General features: G+C 40.7%; 1 protein-coding gene across 7 annotated transcripts in view; it reads left to right on the top strand.

Moving 5' to 3' along the window:
• The window catches only part of GTF3C4 (general transcription factor IIIC subunit 4), a 64,738-nt gene that overhangs the window by 3,756 nt on the left and 47,223 nt on the right, over nt 1-13,759 (top strand). For 6 of the 7 annotated variants that reach the window (XR_007770014.1, XR_007770013.1, XR_007770009.1 and 3 more), the window contains exons 2-7: nt 661-2,484; nt 4,655-4,785; nt 6,653-6,741; nt 8,055-8,192; nt 10,582-10,642; nt 12,125-12,213. Coding sequence is in view for 1 of the 7 variants with exons in the window: in XM_050926630.1 (XP_050782587.1) it covers nt 661-2,484; nt 4,655-4,785; nt 6,653-6,741; nt 8,055-8,119 (2,109 nt within the window). In the remaining 6 variants the exon portion in view is untranslated. Of the gene's footprint in view, nt 1-660; nt 2,485-4,654; nt 4,786-6,652; nt 6,742-8,054; nt 10,156-10,581; nt 10,643-12,124; nt 12,214-13,759 lie in introns of those variants that run through there. The other variant, XM_050926630.1, reaches the window with a different exon arrangement.

The following is a 13,759-nucleotide window of genomic DNA, read 5'->3' as shown; positions in this document are numbered from 1 at the left end:
AGGGGAGGGCTATAGTAGGAAAGTTTATGGAAGCAATAGTGTAACAAGTTGTTTAACCTGCACAGAGTCGTGTGCGGAGTTTTTGATCATAAACTGTTTGGTTTGAGTCTATTTTCCAGTGTGTCTCTTTTAATAAAATATACAGAGTGTGAACATGCTATCTCACAAGAATATTCAAAATTTGGGGCTATTGTTGGTTGAGGAAGTAGCTATTTGTAAATTTCTTGCATCCATACTCATGATATTTAAAAACTTTATGACAATAACTTAGTGTATTACTACATGCTGCTTTTCAGGTTTTTGTTGGTTTGTTTTTGGAAGTGTAAGAGGCCATGATTAGTGCAGCAGAAATTACACATTTGCAATTGGGTTTTCCATTTTAGACCAGTATGAGGGAGTTCTTTACTTTAGTATTGTGTGTACCTTTCAACTGCTGGACACAAATGCTGAAGTTCACATCTTAAGTTTGCTCAAAGTAGAGGCCAGACTTTCAGCCGTGTCTTCCATTGATTTTAGTAGAAGCTAAAATCCTTCTCTCTTGTATTGGACACAGCATATAGAATTATTAATTTGATATTTTTCTGTTACAGTACAACTAAAATACTGTTTTAGGGAATGTTTTTATAAAATTGTGTTTTAACAGTACTTATTCTGTTTCAGGTTGGTTCAAAAAAGGAGGTTGCAGAATGTAAGGAAAAGTTTGCAAATTCTAAGGATCCAACTGTTAGTCAAACCTTTATGCTAGATAGAGTATTCAACCCTGAGGGAAAGTCACTACCACCTATGCGAGGATTCAAATATTCCAGCTGGTCTCCACTGGGCTGTGATGCTAATGGAAGATGCCTTCTTGCAGCTCTAACTATGGACAATAGACTAACCATCCATGCTAATCTCAACAGACTACAGTGGGTGCAGCTAGTTGATCTGACAGAAATTTATGGAGAGCGTCTGTATGAAACCAGTTACAAACTTTCTAAGGCTGAGACTCACAGAGGAGAACTAGGGGACTTTGCAGAATTTCAGAGACGACATAGCATGCAGACTCCAGTCCGTATGGAGTGGTCAGGTATCTGCACCACGCAGCAGGTGAAACACAACAATGAATGCCGAGATGTTGGCAGTGTACTCCTAGCTGTACTCTTTGAAAATGGAAACATTGCCGTTTGGCAATTTCAGCTTCCTTTTGTGGATAAGGAATCCATCACTTCTTGCAATACCATAGAGTCAGGAATAAATTCCCCTAGCGTCTTGTCTTGGTGGGAATACGAACACAATAACCGAAAGATGAGTGGACTCATTGTAGGGAGCGCTTTTGGACCGGTTAAAATCCTTCCTGTCAACTTAAAAGCAGTTAAAGGCTACTTCACACTCAGGCAACCTGTTGTCTTATGGCAAGAAATGGACCAATTGCCAGTACACAGTATCAAATGTATTCCTCTCTACCATCCTTACCAGAAATGTAGCTGTAGCTTAGTGGTGGCTGCAAGAGGATCTTATGTGTTTTGGTGTCTTCTCTTGATATCCAAAGCAGGTTTGAATGTCCATAATTCCCATGTGACAGGGCTTCACTCTTTACCAATTGTATCCATGACTGCGGATAAACAGAATGGCACAGTATACACATGTTCAAGTGACGGAAAGGTAAGGCAACTGATTCCCATCTTCACAGAGATTGCATTAAAGTTTGAGCATCAGCTTATTAAGCTGTCTGAAGTGTTTGGCTCTGTGCGGACTCACGGGATAGCTGTAAGCCCATGTGGTGCATACCTAGCAGTTATTACAACAGAGGGCATGACCAATGGCCTTCACCCTGTAAACAAAAACTATCAAGTTCAGTTTGTAACTCTCAAAACATTTGAGGAGGCAGCCGCTCAGCTCTTGGAGTCTTCTGTGCAAAATCTTTTTAGACAAGTGGACCTGACAGACCTTGTGCGCTGGAAGATTTTGAAGGATAAGCATATCCCTCAATTCTTACAAGAAGCCTTGGATAAAAAGATTGAGAGCTGTGGATCCACTTACTTTTGGCGTTTTAAGCTATTCCTCTTGAGAATTTTGTACCAGTCAATGCAGAAAACTCCCTCCGAGGTCATGTGGAGGCCTTCGCATGAGGACTCAAAAGTATTAATATCGGATTCTCCTGGAATGGGCAGTACTGAGGATGATCATCAAGAAGAGGGAACTTCAAAACAGACCAGCAAGCAGAGTTTGTGTGAAGTGAGCAAAGGAACAGACCCAGATGACCCAGCAGATGACACTCTTGCCCACTCAAGTGACGTCGGAGGACATGAGCCAATGGAAGAGAAGCTCCTTGAAATACAGGCACGAATAGAAGCAGTAGAAATGCACTTGACACGGGAACACATGAAGCGGGTATTGGGAGAAGTCTACTTGCATACATGGATTACAGAGAACACCAGAATTCCTACCAGAGGACTCTGTGATTTCTTAATGTCTGATGAAGGCTATGATGACAGAACAGCACGAGTAAGTGCACTTGTATATTTTTGGGCATCCAAGCTACAAAATTTCCTGGTTTTCTTCATCTTCAGTTTTACCATCTTGGGGGAACAAGGTGGAGGGTTGCTTGTAAAGTGACTTGTATCTGTTTTGGAGATTAGTTACCTGCCCTTCCAACCGAGGATAGTGGGTGGTGCTGGATGTGGGAGTCTGAATACACACCTTAGAATTTGGGTCACGCATAGTAAAGAACAAACCCGTGTTTAAATTTCTGCTGGTATGGTTAAATTGGGGAGGAGGAGTGACCTGTAATCACTTTCACAATAACTTGAATACAAATGTTTTATGTAAAGCATCATCGCTGTTCATTTTAAATGATAAATTTGGCTTATTTTAAACTTACTTCCCTTAGTGCTCTTATGATATCAAGGAAAGCATCAAGTTTGAGATTCTTCAAAATTGACAAAATAAAACATTGTAAAAAAATTATGTAAATGGAAAACAAATCAATTGACTTGAAGTGTCTTAAAGACGTAATTTAACATTTGATTTAAAAAACATATATCCATTGCCTGAACCTCTGGGCACATCTATATTCTAAATATATTAATATATAACTGAATATGATGTTGCATCCAAGTACTATCAAGAACATGCCCCAAATTTACAATTCTCTCTTCTGCAGTAAAACTTAGATACGAGAGTAACATCCAATCCATCACCAGTCCTGAAAACAAAAATACCCATCACAACTAATTCTGTTCACTCATGCTTTTTCCTGAACTATGTTCCTTGTTCTGGGTAATGAAGTTAACAAATGTGCGCTGTATCAGACCAAGAAGGGAAGCAAGAGACCCCCCTACTGAGAACGGTCTGCCACCAGATGTTCAGATTTAGAGTATGTCTACACTGCAATTAGACACCCACATCTGGCCCATGCCAGCTGACTCAGGCTTGCTATGCTTGGCTGTGGGCCTGTTTCATTGCAATGTAGATTTCTAGGCTTGGGCTGGAGGTGGGATGTTCCCAGACCTCAGGCTGTAGCCAGAGCCCAGAATTCTACACTGCAATGAAATAGCTCTGCAGCCCAAGCCTGAGTCAGCTGGTACAAGCCACCTATGGGTTTTTCTTTGCAGTGTAGGCATACCCTTAGGGGACTGAGTAAGAAGGTGTCAGATGATCCCTACAGTTCTGCACAGAGAGGTGCACTTTTTCCAGTAACTGAAGCTTTGCATCATTTAGGCTTTAAAGATCAAAATCAATCACTTTAATTGCATCTGGAAACAAGTAGGAAACCAGTGCAGTCTCCAATACTGGGGTAAACAGCAGCTCAGAACTGTGTGCGCCAGCTGAAGATTCTGAGTGGCCTTTAGTAATTCATTGGCTAAGTATTCTGTCAGCACAGCTATGTTCTACTGGCGTCCTCAAATTACTATGAATTGAAAGCCTGAGAGAGAGAGAGAGAGGTTACCCTTCACACGTTGTAGACAAATAGTTTCTTTTTCTGGTGTTTAAAAATATATATAACTCTTGAATTCTGTTATGAACCTCTGTCAATCATGACTGCTGTAACTGCCTAAAATATTTCTTCAGTATAACTTAGGGATATGGCTTGTATCAGTTGAAATGTCAAGAGGTGAATTATAAATGACAAGAATGGTAATAAATTTGACCTAATACTTAGGCATTCAGTGGAACAGCTATGTATATTGTATTTGATAGTGATTGCTAAAACAAACTCATCAGATTCATAAATGATTAACAGAGCTTTAAACTCCTCCATTGCCGGAAGACTATTTTAAAAAAATAAATTGTTCGGTTTCTTTGAGATCCATATATTACACCACACTAGAGAACATCAAGTCCAAGTTGCTTTTTTTTCAGTCACCGTTAGCGTAAGTACCAAAAATCCTGGTTATTTTCAAAGCAAAATCTGTATTCCTTTCAGTGATGTGTGGGGTTAGGCAATTAAATCCATCAGACTGCATGATTAGCATGTGAAGAAGAGTAAATCAATTCATCTCTACTACAGCACTATGTATTTGAGTTGCATTTTCTTTCATTTGAATTCAGTTGAGTGGACTGGATTTTTGCATCTTTTATTTTCTTCTGAAAACACGCCATCCTGTGAGATTCTCTACCTTTCAACAGGCAGTGTCTTTTCCTATAAACACTGCTGACTGCTATGTGTTCCCAGGTGCTGATTGGACATATCTTAAAGAAAATGAACAAACAGACTTTCCCAGAGCACTGCGGCTTGTGTAAAGAGATCCTGCCATTCACAGATCGCAAACAGGCGGTCTGCTCCAACGGCCACATTTGGCTCAGGTAAACTGTTAAGGAGCTTTTGCTTTGATTCTCTTCTCTGTTTTGGATGAGCGGAAGGCATTTCAGTAGTTAATGTAAAATGTATTCTCATATTGTGAATGAGTTAATGGCATGGAGCATGTTGTCCATGCTCTGAAAAGGAAAGCGAGGAAGCAGACAAGGTGTCTGGTACTCTCTCTTTAGAAGAGTGGGAAAGATCTAAGGGATATTTTAGAGGGAGGTAGGTAGGCCTAAATTTGACCTTATTTGTATTCTTTTGAATATTGTTTTATTTTCAAAACTAATGCTTCAGTGCTTGTAATTCACCCTCTCTCTTCTCTTCCTTTCCCCACCCCCAAAGGAAAATAAAAGGAAATCAAATGGCTTATAGCTTTTTGGATGAGAGGGTGAAAGAGGAAAGAGTCTGTATGGAAATACATTTTGTGCATTTCTGACTATTTATGCCCCTTATCTCAGATTACGTGGTTGCCAAAATCAAATCTGTCAGCTGATTAGGTCTTATTGAAACCAGTCAATTTGCATGCCCAGAGTTACTTTAACATTATTTCAGAATGACCAGAGCGCAAAATCCTCACAAAGCTTTTAACACTGAAGACCAAGAAATTGGATAGTTAATGGGGGTTGTCTGTAGAGCAGAAGTGGGCAAACTAAGGCCTGTGGGCCACATCTGGCCCGCAGGACCCTCCTGCCTGGCCCCTGAGCTCCTGGCCTGGGAGACTCGCTCCCAATCCCTCCTCCACAGCTTCAGCTCACTGTGCCACCGGCGCAATGCTCTTGCCGGCAGGACTGCAAGCTCTTGCCAGGCAGCACAGCTGCAGAGCTGCAGCTGTGGCCGGCTCCAACCGGGCAGCATGGCTGCCTGTCCTGGCACTCTGGGCAGCACGGCTGTAGCGCCACCAGCCACTGGTGCTCCAGGCAGCGCAGTAAGGGGGCAGGAGCGGAGGGGTGAGGGGGGGGAGAGTTGGAGAGAGGGCAGGGAAGTTCAGGGTGGTGGTCAGGGAGCGGGGAATGGGGTTTGAATGAGGGCAGGGGTCGGGGGGGGCAGTCGGAAGGAGTGGGGAGGCGGTCAGGGAGAAGGAGGAGTTGGATGGGGCAGGGGTTGGGGGGGCAGTCAGGAATGAGGAGGGGTTTGATGAGGCGGCAGGGGACAGGGAACGGGTGGCAGGGGTTGGATGGGGCAGGAGTCCCAGGGGGCGAGAAGTGGGGGGGTTAAATAGGGGCCAGGGCCAGGCCACACCTGGCTGTTTGAGGAGGCACAGCCTCCTCTAACGGGCCCTCCAGACAATTTCAGAAACCCGATGTGGCTCTCAGGCCAAAAAGTTTGCCCGCCCCGTTGTAGTGGTTTGGCCACAGCCCTTGGTGTGAATTCATTATTCTGATGCTAACAGAATCCACTGTCTGGAAGTGGCCCTTGACTTTTTTAAGTGTTTTAAGCCCCTACTGCATGCATCTTTCAATCATGGTGATTGCTATTCAGTGACTCTGTCCATTAAATAGCTCTGAAAAACTTCATCTCTTCAGGTGTATTCTGGTTAAAATGGTAAATCCAGTAGTGGAAATACTGCCCTCCCTTACCCTCTGACCTCTTGTACATATATATTATTACAGGGCAATCTTAATTAGTTCATGCCAGCCTACAGAATTTGGCTAATTAAGTTAGACGTGAAATATGTTTATATTTTAATGCTAACCCATATTTGTTAAAGTTGCTGGTTTTGATATGATGTGATCAGTGATATTGGGCCAAATACTGCTCTTACACAGCCTGACAGAAGCACAGCTGTTAGCTGAGAGCAGAATTCAGCCCTCTGTCATAAAGCATCTGATTAGAAACTTCTGTTTGACGATGCAATTTGCCACCTTTCAGGTGCTTTTTAACCTACCAGTCCTGCCAGAGTTTGGTATACAGAAGGTGTCTGCTTCATGACAGCATTGCACGGCATCCAACTCCAGAAGGTGAGCTACTTCCATGGCTTGAAAGGGCAAGATTGCATTTTCTCACCGAGTGCTTTGTCATCTGTATAATGACATGGATCAGGCTCAGTGACTCACTGTTATTTCAGATAGCTATCAAGTGGAGTAGTAACATTCTCCTCTTCATAATGATTGCCTGTAGTCTGCGGCACAGTTGTAAAGCCCTAATTAGAATATAGTAATTAGAGAAAGTAATGTGTAAATATGTATTGCTTTTTAATATGAGCCAAGTACATATGCATCTGTGCTGTAGTGTTACAGCAGATAGACAATTAATACTAATTTAATTAGATTTCTTTACATGTACAAATTGCAAGCCCAATCCTACAAAATGCTGAGCACCATTGATTTCAACGAAAGGTGAGTTTTCCTGGCCTAAGTTTAGAAGGATCTTGGCATCTTGCAGGCTTAGGCTCTGAAATGTGATAAATATATCTTGTTTAGACAATGTAATCAAAATGAAGAAGCAGGGTCTTTTTAGATATAGGAAAAGTATGGAAGTGCAAAATCAAAAGAGAAATTCTGCAGCAACTTGTTTTGAATTGCAGCTGATGCCTTATAGGTCTTTGAAATAAAAGTGTTTTTATATGTCTAAGTTTTTAACATTTTAAAATGTATCTACAGTGTCTCATGGCAAAATATTAAACCTTAGTTCGTTAACGGTTTCTGTAGTTCTGTTCTTCGGGGAGGATATGATCTTATTTTTATCTGGTTTTCCAATGCACTTTTCTGCGATCTCAATGGAAGTTTTATTCTACTGGCATGTGTGTTCCTGTCCCAGGATTTGTGTTGTCTAATTCTCATTGATACTGGATCAGCTACAAATGGATCTAAAATGCTGGAGAAAGGGTTGCCGGCATCTTACATATGGGAGACTAAATACTGCAATAATTCAAAGATCTAATTTCAACTCACAAAAACAAGGTCACTAAGTTATAGCAGAAAATTGTCCTTAAACCTGCCATACACAGACAAAATGGGTAGAGTTTGTTTGTAAAGACAAGCTGCAATACCTAGGCAAGCTATAATGTGATGTGAACCGCTTCAGCCTTAACTTTCTCTCATTCTGCTGAAATGGCATTTAAATTAGTATTTTAAATTCATTAATATTAGTGGAGTTGGGTTCATCCTAAATCTTCAGTGAGTCTTGTCAGATGTACATTTCAAAACATCATTTCAGAGATTTTTGTAGAAGGAGTTTGGTCCAGCTAAAGGATGTGAAGCAAAATATTCATCATTGTGAGCTCTCTTCTGTGTAACCCCGGGCTTCAAACCATTTGTTTTCTTATTTGCAGATCCTGAATGGATCAAGAGGTTATTGCAAGGACCTTGTACTTTCTGTGATTCTCCTGTGTTCTAGAGAAAGCTGTGGGAAGCTTGAAGACATTTTCTCTACTGCATAAAACTCCATTCAGTCTGGAAGGAGGCAGAAGGTGCGGGAGTAGATATACATTTTACTGAAGGAAGAAGACACTGTTCCTAATCCTGTAAATAGAACACTTGAAGTTCAAAAAGCTCAATAGTGTAGTGACCCACTTCATACTCCAGAAACAAGAGCATCCTCTGAATACCTAGCACAATGGGGTTTATGGAACAATTTTGAGGCAACCACAGACCCTGTTAAAGCATCAGCATTTGATTGGATAAAATTTCCTTTTATTGAAAGAGAACAGAAATCTGAGAAGAATGCAGCCTGAACTCCATCTCTGGTGAAAACTGGATGCTTTTCTCAAGGGTGAGAGCATCCCAATCAGGCAGAATGCAGGAGGCACTTCTTGAACAGTCTTGGTGGGAAGAGGGCTTCAGTCTGCAGTGCTCCTGTTTGTTTGCTTAATCAGTACTGGCACTCACTGTACCACAGAATATTAAACTATCAGAAATAATGTGTGGTTCTAATATATTTCTTAAATGATCTGCATGTTAGTTTTAGCCACTTGAGATAAGTCGGCCACTGCATTAGATGTTTCACTCCATAACTAGCAAAATAATTCCTGGTATTTCTCAGGGTTTGGGGAAAAAAGTGCAGTCAAAAAGCTAAAATCGGCAGCTTGTGCCAAATATGGATCAATAAGAGGAAGTTTTTAAATCCTGATGGTTAAGTAAACAATATTAGCATTTAGATATTCCATGTCAGAGACCCAACTCTAAAATGTATAATGTCTAGTACTCAAATCTCCTTGTTTTTTTGAAATGTTTTAACCATTTACACACTTGTGCCAACACCTACTCTCTCCAGTTCATTTCACACACTGTCAACAGGAACCACATTCCCCTCCTGTATAACCCAGTAACCCAGCTAGCGCCACTTTTCCTTCGCTCCAATCAGGCAGTGTGATTCTCTTCCAAAGCATTGCAATAACTTGACCCAAAGCCAGTCATTTCTGGCTGTCATTTGGTTTTCTTAAACTGGATTTTTATAGTAAATAGAGTATAAAAGAGAAATATTAAATTAGATGGGAAATGTCTAACCAAAACATTTGGAGTCTGGTGAAGCTGTTCTGTGTTAGTTATAAAATGAAAGAGAAATGATTATGTCAGGTATTTGGAAACATACCTCTGAATTATCCTGGTGGAACTCCTGTTTGTCACTGAAACAGTGTTTTCTTTGACTGTCCCACTGGATAATTGTCCTTTCTGCTTCTGGGACTCAACTTATGTGAGGGACATTTCCTTTTCAACTTACTTCAAAGTGCTAGAGGAATAATACTTCCAAAATGAGTTTCTGTCATTAGAATCCATCTTGTCTGGTTAAGAACAATTTTCTCAGGCAATCCAAAATTCTGTTTCCACTTCCACCCTTAAAAATGAGAGTCCACTAGATGCTCCCTGAAAAAAAAAGGTGTTTGTTTGGTTTGTGGGATGCATGATGTGTAAAATTCACTTCTCCAGGCTTCTTATTGTGTGGGAAGCAAGAGTGTGACTCTCCCAGTGCATCAGCTTGTCATGCATTAACATTTTATGTGGACTCTGTTACAGAGCACAAATACTAGATTAGGTATTTGAGAGCAGCAAGGAATTATCCAGACAGTATTCCACAAATGCATGTGTGGAATGGTGCTTAAGTTTTCTTGACTTAATGACTATGCATATTTTCTTAATTTTCCTTTACCCTTACTAGGAGCAGTCACATCTCAATTCATATTCAAACAAGCTAACTGCCTTTACAGTTCAGTGTTTCACATGTTGAGCATGATAATGCTCCTACAATATACTAATAATAATCTAATAATTCAGAAGATTAGAAAACCATAAGCACAGATAGATTCATTTGTAAAGTAACCATAGCCTTGTCTGTAAATATCCCTGGGAGTGATACTGTAATTGTATTAAAGAAATGTTTAGTTTTTTATTGGTGTGCATTACAAACTGAAATAAACTTAGTGGTATGTTTGCAAACAGAGTTTGTAGCTCCCAGTGTCAGCTAGCAAAGCAAGCAATGGAAAACCATCCTCAGCTGGAATGCTCAGAGTTGCACTAACATCTATTGTATGCACAGTTTGAGGCAAGTACCAAGGTTATGCCTGGTAGGATTCCTTTCCCTTCTCAGATGCTACCTAACTCTCCCTTCTCTGGGGAAATAAATGCATCCTTTTTAATCCAGTCTGAATGCTGTGATAGTCCAGGATTGGTGGTGGGTAATGGACTTGCAAAGTAAAGCTTTATAGGCTCTTGTAAAAACAGTCCTAATCAACTGGTCCTAGTCAAGTATTCTGTTGCCCTTCTGAAATAATTCTAATATTGGGGAGGGTTAGAGGAGCTTTAAAAAAAAATTATATAAATGAAATTAATTTTCTGATAAACTTGTTTTTGTATCTGTTTCAGGCTTAGTGGTTGTAAAATCTACTGGTCCACTGAAGTGTTTCTAGGTCTGGCAGACCAGAAGGTATTAGACCTAAACTCATTATTCTGATTACTGACTTGCTTTAATTATGGTATAATTTTAGCAGCTGTTCTCTCAAACTGCCCTAGCTAGAGCCTAATGCTTTATACACTTGGGAGGTAAGAGTCCAAGCTGCTTTCAGCATTGGTGTTTAGCTTCAGAAATTTTCAAGGTAGTGGACACTCAAATTCGATTAAGTTGGTGGTGGTATGTGGTGGCAGATGGGATGATGAGATTTTAAAGTCTTCCCATAACCTGCAGTTTACATGCCACTGGATAGCTGAGAGTCTCAGATTCCTTATGGAAACAGCTTTTGTTTCTTATTGCTGTCGGTCAAGAGGTACAGTGGGTTTTAAAGCCATTGCATTTTTTTAGCAATTAGTTGAGAACTGAGTAAAATAGCAAGTTTCAGACGAGTCCCATCTCACTGGATTTTTTTTCCTCCCTCCCCCACTTACCTTCTCAGAACTTCCCTCCAGTGAAATAACTTGTAGCTGTTGAGTAGTGCCCATCACTTGCCATTCTAGGAATAGGTTTAGTCCTATTTCTCTGGTGCATTGAAACAAGCTGCAGAACCTACATCAACAGCCCAAGCATTGCTCTTCCTAAATACATTATTGTGGAATAGTGTCTCTCCCTGGAACATTTAACAGTAGATTGGACAGAGTCCCAGTTCAATAAGGGACAGTTTTGCACAAGAAGAACTGCTCTCCTCTGGGAGGGTACTTGGAATTGTCCCCAGCAGCTCGTGGGAGCACTGCATAATTTCAAAATGAGACTCAAGAGAATGGAACAGTCATTGTCTCAACTATAGTCTGAGGAGCCCTTCCTGGGAGTCTGCAAGATGAGAGCAAGCAGCGGGGGCTTGGGAGAGGCCATATGTATCTCTCTGCTCCATACTGTGATTGTGCTGAAATGTAGCAAATACAGTCAGTAGTGTGGGGCTTGTACACCTGGCTATGTAACTGCTGTGGCATGTGTTGTCCTAGAGGATTCCTCTGGAACCATTCTGTGATTAAAGCATGTGTATGCTGCAGAGCAAGTGTGTTGGAGTATGAAATCATGGTAGTCTGACTGTGGGGAAACATGCCTGAAGTGATCAGCACTCAGTCACCTCTCTTTTTAACTAACAATTGAATGAAATGTTGTAGAAACTCCATGGGACTAGCACCCCGATACCATGGTTATGAGTGTGGTAGATTCATAAGGCTAGATTGGTCCTTCCTGGGAAAAAATGCTATACCAGCTGGGGGGCGGGGGGTATTCTTTGCAGAAATCCCCTCACCTTGTTCTCTTCTAGGGGTAGGAGACAGGATTTGCCTCCTCGTGGCAGAATTGTGTATGAGGCTGCTATTTCCACTCTACAAAACAGATTCTTGTACTGCTTTATCTTTGGGGTTTCAGTTTTTTAAACTAATCTGTGGTTCCTTAAAGCAGTGGTTTTCAATCTTTTTTTCCATTTGCTAACCTCTAAAAAATTTTCAGTGGAGGTGTGGACCCCTTTGGAAATCTTGAACAGTCTGCAGACCCCCCAGACGTCCATGGACTACAGGTTAAAAACTACTGCCTTAAAGGTAAAAGTCTGGTATTGGCACTCAGTTTTTGTTGTGAGAGAAACTTAGTGTCCTGAACTAACATTTTTAAAAGCACTTAAGCTCCTTTGAAAGTTAATGGACTGAAATTTGAAATTTCTTTTGAAATTTGTACCTCTAATGCTGAAGCAAGGACCTGCCTTTGCAATGAAAATGGATGCTTGAAGGTTCCAGTAGACTCTCTCAGCTTTTTGTTATAAGGACACTAAACTTGGAGCTCCCAAACCTGACTTATTATTGAGAGGCCTATTTCAAATATATCTTGCCATCATCTAAAACTGACTAAATATTATTTCAGGACCAGCCAAGATACTATTAAGCTGGAGTTACTGCATTGCACTTAAAATACAATAGAGAAGGTGGTGCAGAGGCAAATTTAAGTTGTGTGCTGTTGTGTTTGGGGATTGATAGCCACATATAGGTGAGATATCACCTACTCTCTGCCTGAAGTTAATATGTCATGATCCTTGATAGAGGCATAAGAAGCTATTCCTTAAGAACTAAGATTCATATGGACATCAGTCTTCCATCCTGACCTCAGGCAATTCCTGCCTAACTGGTGTGTATGCCAGGATACTGAGGTGTTCTCACTGTTGGAAACTATTGGAACTGCTGAAGAAGCTTGTGGTTACTAGTGTAACTTTTTCCCCAAGCCTTGCCTTGCCTGTAGTTTGAGGCTATTCATGTTGTACTGTGAGTTTAATACATACCAGAAAGTACACTGGGTTAATTGGATTAAAACAGTTTAAAAGGCTAATTAAATATTGAACAATGTGTTTACTGTGGTAAGACTAATGGGAACACGCACACTGGCAAAATCCTCTTCTGTTGGTGCTAGCTAAGAAATCCAAACTTCTATGATGGATTAACAAACAGGCTCTGGAAAGGCACTGACAGTCTGGATTTTTGATGATTTGGTGCTTAAACTTGTAGCTGTCAAAGCACCATTATTCAGGTTGTGGTGGAAATCTGGAGTGGCAGTGACTGACTCCAGTGCTCCTACCATGCCTTGGATGTCAGGCTCAATAGCAATGGAAAGCACTTACTTTTACACCAGCCCCATCCAGTGGTTGAGAATTAAATTCTTCTATCCATTGTTTCCTTAAATTTAAAAGTAATTGAATATAAATAAAAAATACTCCAGAAAGAGCCTGTTTTTAAATGCCCCCTTCCAGGCTGCTAGTTCTGCTGTACATCACTGTTTTTTCCAGAGAGGCGAAGATAGTGCTTGATCATGCATTTCTAACAAATCCAATAAACATTTCCTTGAGTTTCTCAGAATATAACATGAATTTCCCTAGTGGCTCGTGTATCATAGAGTGACTTTACACTCAGTGTGTCGATACCCATTTATCATTAGTTCTAAAGATTCCTTGAGAGAAGAGTTAAATGTAAATTTTGATGGTCCTACTTGATAGTCGTCTTTATTTATATACCTCTACACATTTCCGATCTGTTCTGTGCTGTCCTTATGCCCCAAAATAAAATTGAAGGCTAGTTAGTGCAAGAGATTAGTAACATCCTAAAC

The sequence above is a fragment of the Gopherus flavomarginatus genome, chromosome 17, assembly GCF_025201925.1.
Source record: "Gopherus flavomarginatus isolate rGopFla2 chromosome 17, rGopFla2.mat.asm, whole genome shotgun sequence".
In the NCBI taxonomy this organism is placed as follows: domain Eukaryota; kingdom Metazoa; phylum Chordata; order Testudines; family Testudinidae; genus Gopherus; species Gopherus flavomarginatus.
Note: the sequence above shows the minus strand (reverse complement) of the source record. Positions and strands in the feature narration are given on the sequence as shown.